The sequence below is a fragment of the Lepidochelys kempii genome, chromosome 10 (genome assembly GCF_965140265.1).
Source record: "Lepidochelys kempii isolate rLepKem1 chromosome 10, rLepKem1.hap2, whole genome shotgun sequence".
Taxonomy (NCBI): domain Eukaryota; kingdom Metazoa; phylum Chordata; order Testudines; family Cheloniidae; genus Lepidochelys; species Lepidochelys kempii.
The window spans coordinates 1,617,943-1,634,113 of NC_133265.1; the positions used below are offsets into that span (position 1 = coordinate 1,617,943).

Consider the following 16,171-nt stretch of genomic DNA (forward strand, 5'->3'; position numbering starts at 1 on the left):
GGGTGCAGGCTCTGGGGTGGGGCCAGGATTGAGGGGTTCACAGGGGGGCTCTGGGGTAGGGGGTGCAGGCTCTGGGGTGGGGCCAGGATTGAGGGGTTCACAGGGGGGCTCTGGGGTAGGGGGTGCAGGCTCTGGGGTGGGGCCAGGATTGAGGGGTTCACGGGGGGCTCTGGGGTAGGGGGTGCAGGCTCTGGGGTGGGGCCAGGATTGAGGGGTTCACAGGGGGGCTCTGGGGTAGGGGGTGCAGGCTCTGGGGTGGGGCCAGGATTGAGGGGTTCACGGGGGGCTCTGGGGTAGAGGGTGCAGGCTCTGGTATGAGGTCAGGGTGAAAGGTTTGGGGTGGGGGTGAGGGACTTGGGATGTGGGCTCTGGGGTGGGTCCAGGAGGAAGTTTTGGGTGCGGACTCCTGGCTGAGGGTGTGGGCGGGGGGTGACGGCTCTGGGGTGAGGCTGGGGGTGAAAGGTTCGGGTGTGGGCTCTGGGGCGGGGCCAGGGTTGAGGGGTGCAAGAGGGGGCTCTGGGAGGGGGCTTCGGGCTCTGGGCTGACAGGTTCCGGGTCCGGGCTCCGGGCTGGTGTTGCGGTGGGGGTGCGAGGTTGGGGTCCGGGCAGGGGGTGCGGGTTCCCGGCGGCTCGGGCTCCGGCGGTTCGTGGGGGCTCCGGGAGCCGCTGACGTCAGGCGGCCCCTTAAATAGCAGCGGCACCGGCGCTGCCCCGGCATTTCCCGGGGACAGAGGAAGCCGGAGCCGGAGCCGGCCGCGGGGCCCCGGATTCGGAGTCGCGCCCGCTGCAGATTGCCGGGCTGCAGGAGCCGGCCATGGGAGCTGCGGAGCCGGAGCTCGGGGCGGCGCCCGCAGGCAGGGGCAGCGTGCGGAGCCCCCCGGGCCGCCCCTCTTCCTAGGAGCGGGACATGCCAGGGCAGCCGCCGCCGCTTCCCCGGAGCCGCGGGGAGCCGGGCACGGAGCCTGCCTCAGCCTCGGTGCGCTGCGCGCCGCCCGGCCCCAGCCCCATGCGCCGCCGGCAGCGCAGCGCCGCGCTCCCCGGCCCCATGGAGCCATGGCGTGCCGGGCGCTGAGCGGCCGGGCCGGGCCACCCTCCCCCAGACTGACGCGCCGCTTCCTCTTCTTCTTCTTCACGCTGTCCCTGTCCGGCACCTACCTGTGCTATAGCCTGCTCCGCTGCGCCGGGGGGCCGCTGCCCGGCCCCGAGCGCCGCTGCCCCGCCGCCCGCAGCGCCGGCGCCAAGAAACTTCTGCAGAAGTCCCGCTCCTGCGGCCGGGGGCCCGGCGAGCCGGGGGGCGCGGCCGCCAGCCCCTGGGGGCGCGACCGGAGCGGCGAGCCGGCGTGGAGCGGCCCCCGGGGCGCGGGCCAGGAGGCGCCGCCGGCTGGGAACGGCTCCGGCCCCGCCAAGCTGGGCAGCAAGCGGCTCCCGCAGGCCCTCGTCGTGGGGGTGAAGAAGGGCGGCACCCGCGCCGTGCTGGAGTTTATCCGGGTGCACCCCGAGGTGCGCGCCGTGGGCACCGAGCCCCACTTCTTCGACCGGCACTACGGGCGCGGGCTGGAGTGGTACAGGTGAGCGGCGCCTGCCCGGCTCGGGGGGCGCTGGCTGGGGCGCAGGGCAGGGGGCCGGCGGAGAAGGGCCCCGGGGCGCAGGGCAGGGGGCCGGCGGAGAAGGGCCCCGGGGCGCAGGGCAGGGGCGCAGGGCAGACGGAGGTGTCCAGCCAGCGGCTTAGCGGCAGGACTGGGGCTGCGCGCAGGGGCGGCGGAGGGGCCCTGCGGGGCCGGCTGCCGGGCGCCCCTTCCCCCCAAGGTCTGAGTTGGTGGCTCCGCGGACTCTTCCCCCCCCCCACCAACCCCCCCGGGGCCGGACCCGCGGACGGAGCAGGGAGCCTGGTCCCGGGCCAAGCCTGTGACCGTCCCGCTGGAGCCCAGCGACCCCTGTGGCCACGGGTCCGCTCGCTCCGGCCCGGGTGTCCTGCTCGGTCCCCGGGGAACGGCCCTTGGGCTCCCGGTGCCCCCTGCCCGGACCCGGGGCAGCTGGAGGAGTAGCCCCGCTGGCCGACCCGCCCTGCCCTCCAGCACCCAGGGTCGGCGCGGAAAGGGCCGAGCCCGGGGTGCCTCTGGGCCCGCTGCACCGGGAGCCGCGGGGCTCGGGAGCCGTGGCCGTGGAAAACGGGGTCCGTGCAGCTCCTGGAGCTGGGCGAGGGCTGGATCCCTTGGACCCCCTGCGGGACGAGCCCGGGGGTGGGCTTCAGGCGGCGGGGGGGCGTTGTACTGGGGCCCCGCGTGTGCTGGATTGAGACGGGGGGACCCGGCCCTGTCCCCCGCACTCTCCCCATCCCAGCCCCGCTGCCCCTAGCCCTCCGCCGGTTCCCCAGGCTGGGGGGGGCAGGGGGCAAATCCTGCTGGGCGCCCGCTGGGAGAGCCCAGTCCTGGCCCACCCTTCCCCAGCAGCCAGCGCAGGGTGCTGCCCCTTGCCAGAGGCGGGGGGCTCAGGCTGGGCTCTCAGGGGGGTGCGCAGCACGGCCGGGGGCCTGGCCTGAGTGACCCTGTCGCCCCCAGGGAGCCCGCAGGAGATACAGCGCTGGGCAGCCCAGGGGGCTTGGAGTGGGGGTCGGGCTGGATCCCTCAGGCCCATGTTCGAACGTGAGGGGCTGGCCCCTGGGTTCCTAGCTGGGGCGTGTCTGCCTACCCCACAGACCATCAGCTGCTGCCCCGCTCCTGCTCCTCACAGCGGCCTCCCTAGGGCCAGTCTGCACCCGATTCATTTCCCTTGCCCCCCGCTCCCGGCCAGTGCCTCTCCCTGCCTCTGAGACCCTGGGAGGGCTGTCATGTAGCCAGGAGGGTGGGGGGGTGGTTTATCCTTGGGGGGGGGACTCTGCCTAGCACATGGATCACTGCCTGTGGGCTTTCTTTATAAGACTTGCCCCCCGTAGACTGGCAGAGCAACAGGATGTACAGCCATGCAAGCGGCTGCCCTGGCCCGGTTTTTGTGCTAATAATTGATCGGTCTGTTGCTTGACTTCCCTGAGGTGGTGGTGTCAGGAAGAAGCGCTGACCCTGGCTAGGGGTAACACTCTTTTTGCTGCCTGTTGGAGGATCAGAAAGTCCCACTGTGCTTATGTCTGTTTCCAGCCGTGAGGTACACCAGCCACACCCCCAGGCGCCTGACGGTTTTGTCTGGGTGAACACCCCGTGGCTGTGTGGGGAGGCTGGGGCCCTCGCCAGCCAGCAAACATGGAATGCCCAGCTCATTCTGTAAACTCGTGCTAAGGGGAAGGGGCCTTCACAACCTGTATGGCCGTTCTCGGACAGACTGCCCTCCAGGTGACCACTCCACCGCCTCGGTGGCCACCGGTCTACCACCTGTCACTTGCCCTCGAGCTGCCCTGAAACCAGCTGCTGCTGGTGCCACAGAAGTGCAGCCTCTCGGGTGCTGTGTCCGCTTTCTGAAATCAAACGCATGTAAAATAGCTGAGATCTCTAATAAATCAACCCTTAGAGGGTAGTCCCTGCATCTCCAGGAAGAGACGGGGGGGGGGGGGGGGAAATGTAATTTAAATAAAAGGCTTTCTTGTAAAATGTGGAGGCTCTAAGAGATACCAAGCAGTTCGGTTTCTGGGTGTTGGATAAGAACAGCCTGTGTGTGGGTGTGACCCCTCTCCTCTGCGTTCAGAGGCCAGCACAGGCCCCTGCCGTTCAGTTGGACGGTTGCCAGGCTGCTGTTCATGCTTTCGGGGGTGAGCGTCTTTGATGGGAGCTCAGTGTCGTGTACCTGCTGCACAGGGCGTCCCTTTCTGAGACCCCGCAGGGGGTCACTGCGGTGGGGCTGTGTTCACGTAGCCCCTGCAGTCTTCTCTCTGGCTCTGTGGGGAGGGCTATGCCTGTGGTCTCCGTGTCCGCTAACGAATCATGCAGAAGGGAAGAGCTCCCTGCACTAGTTGGTGCCTACAGGAGCCAGGTGGCTGGAAGCCGCCTTTGCAATGGCCCTGTGGGCGGGCAGCCCCGCTCCAGTCCCACACGCCTGCCCTACCAGCAAGTCACTAATGGAAAGAAGCCCCCAGGAGCTGTCAGGCACGGCTCGGGTGTCGCATGGGGGCCTGGAGCTATTGGTATTCTTCCACGGCCCACCCATTTGTGGTACCAAAATGATATGCCTCTCTCAGGAGATAGTGTTGACATTTAAAATATGGTCACATGGGCTCTGCTGGGCTCCGGGCTTGGGGGGAAGGATAAGTAGGGCTGTCTCCCACGCGCTCACCATGCCAGCATGAGCGGTCTCACACAGTCATTTGTGTAGCTAGAGCTTCATAACCAAACCCGCTCCTTCCGTATGGGTATTGATCAGCAGTGAAACAACTAATTGCTGAGCGGAAACTTATATTGGGCAGCTGAATTAATGCCCCATGGGGTGAATGGGGCGGTTCACCCTCAGAGCTATTCCAGGCTCTCTGCAGCTTCGGCCAGGCATTGCTGCATTAGGTTGTACTTAGGCCAGGTTCTGAAGGGTTTCTCCACAGCCCTAGGGGCTGGAGATGCGCTCTGTCTTTTCCAGTGAAAGCTCATCCTGGAGCACAGGATGAGCATTGCCACACCCTCCCATTCCGAGTCTGGAAGATTGGCCGCAGGGGTGATATACTGTGTACAGCTGCTCAGGAGTTTCTTGACATTGTTTTTCATTAGAAAATGCAGATTTGTTGAAAGTGGCTCTTAGTGTGGGGATCAGAGTAACAGCCGTGTTAGCCTGTATTCGCAAAAAGAAAAGGAGGACTTGTGGCACCTTAGAGACTAACCAATTTATTAGAGCATAAGCTTTCGTGAGCTACAGCTCACTTCATCGGATGCATACTGTGGAAACTGCAGAAGACATTATATAACATCAGCCACACTATCAGAGGCTCGTTCACCTGCACATCCACCAATGTGATCTATGCCATCATGTGCCAGCAATGCCCCTCTGCCATGTACATTGGCCAAACTGGACAGTCTCTACGTAAAAGAATAAATGGACACAATCAGATGTCAAGAATTATAACATTCATAAACCAGTCGGAGAACACTTCAATCTCTCTGGTCACGCAATCACAGACATGAAGGTCGCTATCTTACAACAAAAAAACTTCAAATCCAGACTCCAGCAAGAAACTGCTGAATTGGAATTCATTTGCAAATTGGATACTATTAATTTAGGCTTAAATAGAGACTGGGAGTGGCTAAGTCATTATGCAAGGTAGCCTATTTCCCCTTGTTTCCCCCCCCCCCCCCGACGTTCTGGTTAAACTTGGATTTAAACTTGGAGAGTGGTCAGTTTGGATGAGCTATTGCCAGCAGGAGAGTGAGTTTGTGTGTGGTGTGTGTTCCGGGGGGGGGGGAATGGGAGAGTCTGGATTTGTGCTGGAAATGGCCCACCTTGATTACCATGCACATCGTAGGGAGAGTGGTCACTTTGGATGGGCTATTACCAGCAGGAGAGTGAGTTTGTGTGCGGGGCGGCGGAGGGTGAGAAAACCTGGATTTGTGCTGGAAATGGCCCAACTTCATGATCACTTTAGATAAGCTATTACCAGGAGGACAGTGGGGTGGGAGGAGGTATTGTTTCATGCTCTCTGTGTGTATATAAAGTCTGCTGCAGTTTCCACGGTATGCATCCGATGAAGTGAGCTGTAGCTCCCGAAAGCTCATGCTCAAATAAATTGGTTAGTCTCTAAGGTGCCACAAGTCCTCCTTTTCTTTTTAGTGTGGGAAACGTACCAGTTTTGATGATGATTTTGTAGAGAACGATTTGAGGCCCAGGATGGAATTTCTGGTCAAAATGGGAGACATTCACACAATGGCTGTTGGCTATTCTGGGATCTTGATCTCTTAGTGCAAAGTTCAAAAGGTCTCTGTTCCATCCTGGTGAAGAACAGGCTAGTTTTGAAATAACATTTTCACAAGGTGGGGAAACCGTTTCCTGCCCAGCTCTAACACTGCAGGAAATGAGTGTTGCCCTGCAACACAAGGGACGGGATGGTAAGAAAACAGGGCCTGTCTCAAGTCAAAAACAAGTGTGATCCAAGGATGTATCAAGCGAGCTATTTCCAGTAGCCATAGGCAGGTATTAATGCCATTGTATCAGGCACTGGTGAGACCTCTTCTGGAATCGTGTGCACAGTTCTAGTCACTCACGTTCAAGACAGATTAATTCAGACTGGAGCAGGTGCTAAGGACAGTTGCTAAGAGGATCAGGGAAGGAAGAGCGTGTTTTAGGAATGGAGAGTAAAAGATCTTGGCTTGTTTGCCCTACGCAGGCTGAGAGGGGATCTGCTTGCTCTCGATAAATGCACCAGGGAGTGAGAAGAGCTGCTGAAGCTAGAAGACCGTGTTGGCACAAGAACACAGGAATATGTTTAGGCTGGAGATGCTAAGAAAGTTTCTGACCTCAGAGGAGTGAAGTTCTGGACCAACTGCCCAACAGGAGTAGTGGGGAGCAAATACCCTACATAGTTTGAAGCTGGAGCTTGGTAAATTTATTAAAGGGATTATATGATGGGATTGTCTGAAATAGCCAGGGACTGTACTCAATGGCCCAGCAGGTCCTTTCCAGCTTTATGGCCTGTGTTCCTAAATCCACCTGCAGATCCATGTTCCTATCAGGCTGGAAGCCACTGTCTGCATGTGTCTGCTTCTGTATCCGAGTGATGAGGGAATCTGTCAGTGACTTGAGTTTTATTTTATTTTACTTGGTAATTCACTTTGTTCTGTCATTACTTGGAACCACTTAAAATCTACTTTTTGTAGTTAACAAAATAACTTTTTACTTATTATTTAACCCAAAGTACGCATTAATACCTGGGGGGAGAAACAGCTGGGCATATCTCTCTATCAGTGTTATAGAGGGCGAACAATTTGAATTTATCCTGTATAAGCTTTATACAGGGTAAAACGGATTTATTTAGGGTTTGAACCCCATTGAAAGCTGGGCATCTAAGTGCTGGAGGCAGGAACACTTCTTAAGCTGTTTTCAGTTAAACCTGCAGTTTGTGAAACGTGGTTCAGACCTGGGTCTGTGTTTGCAGCAGGCGAGCGTGTCTGGCTCAAACAAGGTAGGGTTCTAATGTCCCAAGCTAACAAAGAAAACTGGCTCAAAGGTAGTCTCAGTGCATCAGTTGGCAGCCCCAAGGGGGTTTCTGTGATCCAGCCTGTCACAGAGGGAACAGACTCGTGTTAATAATTTAGCACCACCATCTCTGAGGATGGTGATGGGCACTTAATTAATTAAATGAGGGGTCTGGAACACATGAGTTATGAGGAGAGGCTGAGGGAACTGGGATTGTTTAGTCTGCAGAAGAGAAGAATGAGGGGGGATTTGATAGCTGCTTTCAACTACCTGAGAGGTGGTTCCAGAGAGGATGGTTCTAGACTATTCTCAGTGGTGGAAGAGGACAGGACAAGGAGTAATGGTCTCAAGTTGCAGTAGGGGAGGTTTAGGTTGGATATTAGGAAAAACTTTTTCACTAGGAGGGTGGTGAAACACTGGAATGCGTTACCTAGGGAGGTGGTAGAATCTCCTTCCTTAGAGGTTTTTAAGGTCAGGCTTGACAAAGCCCTGGCTGGGATGATTTAGTTGGGGATTGGTCCTGCTTTGAGCAGGGGGTTGGACTAGATGACCTCCTGAGGTCCTTTCCAACCCTGATATTCTATTCATGATTCTATGACTTGCTGAGCCGGGCAGTGCCAACTCTGTGCCTGCCTGAGGAATGTGACTTAACTGTGCAGGGAGAGCGGCTGAACTGCTGCCCAGAGGTCTGGGTTTGTGCTCGGATCAATGCAGAGATCTCGCCAGATAAAACAATTAAATGACACTTCCCGGGTTTTATTAGATTCTTTTTGTATCTTACATATGTGCCAAAACGTAAGAGCACAGCTCGCTAAAGTATAAAATGCTGGATTGATTTTACTCTCAAAGTGAAGCAATTAAGTAGGCCCATTCGGTGAGCTCTGTAACCTCAGCGACATGATTAGCTCCCCTTCCTCTGCCAGTAAACCCAGGGAAGCTAATAGGACATTTCATATTGACGGCTGGATTCCAGAGAAGCACAGCGCTAATATAATTAACCAGTCCAGCGTCCTTTATTACCTTGGATATTGCAGCTCTCCTCACCTGGGAGCCCCGGCGGGCTGTGCTGATCCAGCACAAAGGGGCTGGGGATGGAGGAGGCCGCTCCTCCCAGACTCTTGGAATACACCAGCTGCTAGCCTGCTGCCTCGTCCCTGAGAAATAATGCCCCTCTTGGCACAGCCTTGTGAGTGTGACTCGTAGCACCTAGGCTAGGGTGCTACGTGGGGTGGGGGAGGGTCTGGAGAAGCCTCTGTTACAATCTAGACTGTGGGGACCACACACATCATGACTGTCAGAAGGGGGCTAGAGCAGGCTTCACTAGCCAGCAGGGTTCCCATCTGGCGCAGCCAGGCCAGGTGCGTCTCATGCATCTAACCGCAGTTGAGACCCCAGCTGGCTCTTCCGGGGCTTGATCGGTAGCCAAGCCTTGCCTCCCGCTGCATGAGCTGCACTGGCTAGGTCTCAGCTGGGAGTCTCCCCCCTTGCTCCATCATTAGGAGCTGCACTGAGCAGGTCTTGGCTGGCCATGCTGGCTGAGCTGGATGTCATCCCTGCTGGCGGAAGCTGGACTGTTCAGGTCTTGGCCAGAAGTTGCGTCCTTTTGACCAAGTCATTGCAACAGAATGGAGAGACCCCTCGATCTGCATCCATCTAGCCCAGCAGTGGCCAGCAGCAGCCACAGGACCCTTGTGTCCATAGGGGAAATTTCACCATGACCCTGGGCACTTAGTGGGTTCGTTTGTGCCCTGAAAAATGAAGCTTTAAATGCCTTATCTCTTTTCATCTTATGTGGTATAATTGTGGATGTTTTTGCTGTCCATATAAAACTCTAATCCGTTTCTTTGAATCCTGATAAGATCTTGGCCTCTTGATATCTTGGGGCAATGAGTTCCATAAACTAATTGTGCCATGTTTAGAAACAAACACATTTTCAATCTATTCTTTGGTTGCCTTTCAATTGAATTGACTCCCTTGTTCTTTTATTATGAGAAGGGTTAACAGGAGTGTCTGATTTCCCTTCCCTGGGCTACTCTCTATTTAGCACAACACTGTTCATAGCAAAGTAGATGATGTCAGGTTCTCATCCACACACCCAGCATGTTTTATAGGTTACTTAACAGGTTTGTCTTTCTAAAGGCATTTCCATGACACTTGCCACAGTGGTGCCTAAGCATTTGTTTTGGGTTTCAGGCCCTCTGGTGTAAATGACCCAGAATGGGGTTTGATAAGGAGGAGCAGATGGCTCTAATGAAAACAAGAACCAGACATGGGACCTTCCATGAGACCCCTAAAGGGTCAGTTGTTTTTTCATTTCCATCCACCTTCTGCCTCCACCTAGTGCAGTCTGAGATGGAGGTATCAAAATCTGTGTGGTGGATTAGACTCCTGATATTTCTCTCCCAGAGGGCACCAGAAATCTTGCTTCTCCAAACCAGCTAGTTCCACGTTGCGGCCTGTTTCACAAAAGGCAGCCTTTTCTCTGTGTCTTTTTCAGTGAATGGATGTAAGGTCGACTTGACCCTGATCCAGATCTTGCCCTTCTCCTGTGGCCCCAAATCTCCACGCTGTATTAACATGCACCAGAGCTGTCTATCTAATGACTCCGTATCTGCTGCACCCACGCCCTTCCCAATTCCCATCAGCCTCTTTAATCCACCTCATTAGCCAGAAATTCAATACCAGAGCGGTATTTTTGAAAGATCAGTGTTAAGACAGCAGAAACCAAATAGCCAGTGACTGGGGAATATTAATTCATTACCAATCCTGGTCAAAATATCTATTTCCCTGCCGCAAGTGTAGCAGGCCAATAACCTTCAGTACTTCCCAGAACACAAGGAAGATAGTGCCATTTAATTTGCAGTTATACGTGGAGCAGAGACTCTTAATTCTGGCATTATGGGGTTCAAAGTCTGCCTCTCTGTGACTCCTGAACATGCAAGATGCTCCAGCTGATGTGTGTGTTAGGAGATGGGTTTCCTAGCAGCCTAGGCTGCATGCGCACCCCGCTTCTGAAAGGCGAGCTGTGTGCTTTCTGGCTTCAGCATTCCCAGTAACAAGGCCTGCACGATTAGGACTTGATGCAATGTTCTGTGGATGGTGTGCGAGTCAGAGTAGAAGCCGGGTGACTGCGTTGGCTCTGTCGGGCAAAGTGCTTGGGTTTCCCGCTTGTGCCAGCAGATGTGGCTCTGAATCCAGGCAGGGAGCCGGGCTGTTGAGTCAGAAGGTGCCATTGGTACGTGGTCACCTTTTGAACTATAACCAGTTGGCACTACCCAGAGCTGCAGAACATCGTCGTCATCCTGTTCCTGCCAGCAGATTCCGTCTAGAGATTTTATTCAACCGTGTATGTTCTGACTTCAGGAGTTGCCGCACCAGAATAGACCAGCGGGCCCTCAAGCCCTGTATCCATGGTGCCCCTGGGCCAGCAGCCTCTCCCTCACAAGAACTCCTCCTTGGACGCTTACTGGCTGATGGGCGAATACCTGTCCTCCCTCAGGAACGCACCGAGCAGACGAGTACCCATGGCGGGTGCAGATGTGTCTGGAGGTCTGCCTCAGCTGTGCTAATGACCACGTCCACAGGCCTCAGCAAACTGCAGGATGCTCCTGTACGCGTGGGGCAGGGGATTCTGTCCTGACGGCCACGTGAGGAAGATAGTATCAGAGGGGTCGCCGTGTTAGTCCGGATCTGTAAAAGCGGCAAAGAGACCGGTGGCACTGTATAGACTGGCAGACGTATTGGAGCACGAGCTTTCGTAGGCGAATACATGCATGCATCCGACGAAGTGGGTGGTCACCCACGAAAGCTCACGCTCCAACACGTCTGTTAGTCTATACGGTGCCACAGGACTCTTGGCCGCTATTAGGAAGATCGGAGCTGCAGCTGCCCTTTGGGGTGGGCAAGGCACTCCCCTCCCATTGCTGTCTGGGCAAGGCACGTTTAACATCGAAAGCTCTGTGTTCTTGGTGACAGACTTGTCTGGGGACTTTCCTCTGTACAACCCCTTGCCAACCACTACCATGTGCATTTGCATGTGCTGGAACATTACATTGAGTAGATAACTTAACTTATCTCTTAAATGCGCTTTTAATTAGGGAATAGTTACAGCAGCTGTAGCTGCTTATGTGGTTTTTAATTCTAATTTTCCATGTTTGTTTCACCTACAAAAAATTGCTCAGAAATGGGGGGGCAGTTGGCCCTTCAAGATGGGGTGGGGGCAAGCAAGGGGGGAGTTCCAGGATGCCCCCCAACACGTGGCCTCATCATCCCTCTTTCCCTGTAACTGAGCAGACTACCCTGGGGGATTGGTGCCCAGATCTGTCAGATCCTGATGGGGCTGAGGACAAAGGGAATCTCGCAGATGTTGGCCTAATGACGACAAGGCAAACAGCTGCTGCTCTCCTATCCCCAGCGCCCAAACCACTGGGAAGTAGAGACCCTCCTTGTTGGCTGCCACATCTCCACATCCCATGAGTTCTGTCGCTGAGCCCTACTGCACGCCATGGGGCTCTGGTTGGGCAAAGTGCCTGTGGGCCTTGTCCAGCACTCAGGGGATTCCCATCGTGTCCTGAGGGCTTGTGTTGTGCCCGGTTTCTTATTCCTGGGGAGCATGTGCTGTAGAGACCAGTGTGCGCTGGCAGGATGGAACAGGAGCTGGGGAGGAAGGAGATTTCATGAGTCTTTTCTTCTCCTTGATTTCCACGGTTTTGTATGACAGGCGATGGGTGGCTGGGACTGTTGTAATCTGGCGTCTCCTATATCTACACTACGAAATTAGGTCGAATTTATAGAAGTCGGTTTTGTAGAAAGCATTTTTATACAGTCAATTGTGTGTGTGTCCCCACACAAATGCTCTAAGTGCATTTAGTTGGCATTAACTCGGCAGAGTGTGTCCACAGGACCGAGGCAACCGTCGACACCTGGAGCGTTGCACTGTAGGAGCTATCCTGCAGTTCCTGCAGTCTCCGCCGCCCATTGGAATTCTGGGTAGAAATCCCAATGCCTGATGGGGCAAAAACATTGTCGCGGGTGGTTCTGGGTACATTTAGTCAGGTCCCCCATTCCCTCCCTCCCTCCCTCTGTGAAAGCAAGGGCAGACAATCGTTTCACACCTTTTTTCCTGGGTTACCTGTGCAGACGCCATACCACGGCAAGCATGGAGCTCACTCAGCTCACTGTCACCGTATGTCTCCTGGGTGCTGGCAGACATGGTACTGCATTGCTACACAGCAGAAGCTCATTGCCTGTTGGCAGCAGACGGTGCAATGTGACTGGTAGCCATCGTCGCCATACTCCAGGGTGCTCGTTTAGCCGACCTCAGTGAGGTCGGTCAGGGGCGCCTGGGCAGACATGGGAGTGACTCAGCCAGGTCCTTTCCCTTTTAAGTTTCGTCTCATGGCAATTCAGTCCTGCCGGCAGTCCTACCGCACCATCTGCTGCCGAGCACCCAGGCGATGACGATGGCCAGCAGTCGTACTGCACCGTCTGCTGCCGAGCACCCAGGCGATGACGATGGCCAGCAGTCGTACTGCACCGTCTGCTGCCGAGCACCCAGGAGATGACGATGGCCAGCAGTCGTACTGCACCGTCTGCTGCCGAGCACCCAGGCGATGACGATGGCCAGCAGTCGTACTGCACCGTCTGCTGCCAGCAAGATGTATAAAGATAGATGAAGTGGATCAAAACAAGAAATAAACCAGATTTGTTTTGTATTCATTTTCTCCTCCCTTCCTCTGTGAAATCAACGGCCTGCTAAAGCCAGGGTTTTGAGTTCTATCCTTGAGGGGGCCATTCTGTTTCTCTGATGCAAAGCCACCCCTTTTGTTGATTTTAGTTCCCTGTAAGCCAAGTTGTCAGTCACCCCTCCCTCCGTCAGAGGGAGCAGACAATCGTTTTGTGCCTTTTTTCAGCGCAGATGCCATAGTGCTGGGAACATGGAGCCCGCTCAGATCACCGCGGCAATTATGAGCCTATAAACACCGCGCGCGTTATCTAGCAGGATACACAGAACCATAACCTGCAAGAAAAGTGAAACCGGGCAAGGAGGATGCGACGTCAGCGCGGTGACGAGAGTGATGAGGACATGGACACAGACTTCTCACAAGGGACGGGCCCCCGCAATGTGCACATCATGGTGTCAGTTGGGCAGGTTCATGGCGTGGAACGCCGATTCTGGGCTCGGGAAACAAGCACAGAGTGGTGGGACCGCATAGTGTTGCAGGTCTGGGACGATTCCCAGTGGTTGCGAAACTTTCGCATGTGTAAGGGCACTTTCATGGAACTTTGTGACTTGCTTTCCCCTGCCCCGAAGCGCAAGAATACCAAGATGAGAGCAGCCCTCACAGCTGAGAAGCGAATGGCAATAGCCCTGTGGAAGCTTGCAGCGCCGGTCAGTTGGGAATCAATTTGGAGTGGCCAAATCTACTGTGGGGGCTGCTGTGATGCAAGTAGCCCACGCAATCAAAGATCTGCTGATATCAGGGGTAGTGACTCTGGGAAATGTGCAGGTCATAATGGATGGCTTTGCTGCAATGGGATTCCCTAACTGTGGTGGGGCAATAGGGCTATGGGTTCCGTCTGTCTTGGCACCGGAGCACCAAGCCGCCGAGTACATAAACCGCAACGGGTACTTTTCAATAGTGCTGCAAGCTCTGGTGGATCACAAGGGATGTTTCACCAACATCAACATGGGATGGCCGGGAAAGGTGCATGACGCTTGCATCTTCAGGAACTCTGGTCTGTTTCAACAGCTGCAGCAAGGGACTTACTTACCAGACCAAAAAATAACCATTGGGGATGTTGAAATGCCTATAGTTATCCTTGGGGACCCAGCCTCTACCCTTTAATGCCATGTGTGACGAAGTGGGACTGTTCTTAATGTTTCCTCTGAATAGTGTGGGGGTGCCTCAGTTTCCCCTATGCAGTTCTTAAGTATTTAGGTGGTGGGGTAAGGGTGCATGATCCTTGCAGAGCCCTAGAGGGCATGTGTGTGCAAGGGTCTGGACACAGAGAATAGCCACCACCCTGTTTCCTGGCAACTGATGGCCTGGGCCCTTCCCCCCTGCAAGGTGAGAGCTAAAGGGTTGGAGAACAAAGGAATCTGGTGACCTCCTGGCCTGGGAAAGGGGAAGGCCAGGGGAGGAGGGGCTGGAGGGAGTTTCAGTTTGGGGCTGGCTGGGACATGGAGTGAAGTGCAGACATGGTTGTCTGGCTCACTGCCCCCCAAAATGGACCCAGTTGAGGGGTCCTGTTCTCTGCACCTACAAGCTCTGGTTTAGATCATGTTCCAGTCATCTAATAAACCTTCTGTTTTACTGGCTGGCTGAGAGTCACGTCTGACTGCGAAGTTGGGGTGCAGGACGCTCTGGCTTCCCCAAGACCCTGCCTGGGCGGACTCGCTGAGGGAAGCGCACAGAGGGGCAGAGGATGCGGAAGGCTCTGAGGTCAGACGCAGGAAGGTGGAAGCTGTGTGAGCTGTGTGTCCTGCAGACAGTCTGCTCACAGAGAGGAGACTTCCCCAGAGTCCTGACTGGCTTCATGGGGAGCAATTCCAAAGCATCGCCCAGGGACTCTGTGACACCATAGCTCATGAAGCCATACACAGGCAGCCTGGACGGTAGTCAGGAGCTGTTCAACTATAGGCTGAGCAAGTGCAGAATGGTGGTAGAATGTGCATTTAGGCGTTTAAAAGCATGCTGGCGCAGTTTACTGACTTGGTTAGACCTCAGCGAAACCAATATTCCCATTGTTATTACAGCTTGCTGTGTGCTCCACAATATCTGTGACAGTAAGGGGGAGATGTTTACGGCAGGGTGGAAGGTTGAGGTAAATCGCTTGGCAGCTGATTACACGTAGCCAGACACCAGGGCGGTTAGAAGAGTACAGGAGGGCACGGTGTGCATCAGAGAAGCTTTGAAGACCAGTTTCATGACTGGCCAGGCTATGGTTTCTCCTTGATGGAATATCCCCCCGCCCCCAGTTTCACTCTTCGTTCCTGTAAGCTAAACACCCTCCCCTCCCCCCTTCGATCACCGTTTGCCAAGGCAATAAAGTCATTGTTGCTTCACATTCATGCATTCTTTCTTTATTCATCACACAAATAGGGGGATAACTGCCAAGGTAGCCTGGGAGGGGTGGGGGTGGAGGGAAGGACAAGGCCACACAGCACTTTAAAACTTATTGAATGCCAGCCTTCTGTTGCTTGGGCAATCCTCTGGGGTGGAGTGGCTGGGTGGCCGGAGGCTCCCCCACCGCGTTCTTGGGTGTCGGCTACGGAACTTGGAGGAGGGTGGTTGGTTACACAGGGGCTGTAGCGGCGGTCTGTGCTCCTGCTGCCTTTTCTGCAGCTCAGCCATATGCTGGAGTATGTGAGTTTGAGCCTGAGCATTGACTCCTGCCTTCTTTCAGCAAGCTGACGCCACCTACTATCTTCAGCCTGCCACCTCTCCTTGCGGTCATATTGTGTTTTCCTGCACTCTGAGACTGTCTGCCTCCACGTATTTTGCTGTGCTCTGTCAGTGTGGGAAGACAGCATGAGGTCAGAGAATATTTCATCGCGAGTGCGTTTTTCGTCTTCTAATCTTCACTAGCCTCTGGGAAGGAGAAACACATGCAGCTGGTGGAGGGGGAAAAAAGAGAGAGTGGTAGTTAAAAAGACACATTTTATAGAACAAGGGGTAGACTCTTTCACGGTAAACCTTGCTGTTAACACTGCATAGCACATGTGCTGTCATTACAAGGTCGCATTTTGCCCGTTATTGAGGATCTGCCAGTTTGGTGTGAGAGATCACTCACACAAAGCCGGGCAGCAGAATTCGGCTTGCAGGCAGCCATGGTAAGCCACAGTCGTTTGGCTTCTTTAACCTTCCTAACGTGGGAATGGTTTCAAACAGCAACGCCCTCATTTCCCATATGAAGTAGCCGTTGGGCTGCCCATTAAAAATGGGCTGGCAATTTAAAAGGAGGGGCTGCGGTTTCCAGATTCACGTGCAGCAGAAACCCAACTAACCCCCCCGCGCACACGCCCAATTCTCTGGGATGATGGCTTCACCCCTCCCCCCACCACGTGGCTAAC

General features: G+C 55.2%; 1 protein-coding gene across 1 annotated transcript in view; it reads left to right on the top strand.

The window, feature by feature from the left end:
• The first annotated feature begins 727 nt into the window (after positions 1-727).
• Positions 728-16,171, top strand: part of HS3ST2 (heparan sulfate-glucosamine 3-sulfotransferase 2) — an 86,152-nt gene continuing 70,708 nt past the window's right edge. Inside the window, exon 1 of the mRNA XM_073361597.1 lies at positions 728-1,568. Within this exon, the coding sequence (XP_073217698.1) occupies positions 1,054-1,568 (515 nt within the window). The 5' untranslated portion in view covers positions 728-1,053. The remainder of the gene's footprint in view (positions 1,569-16,171) is intronic.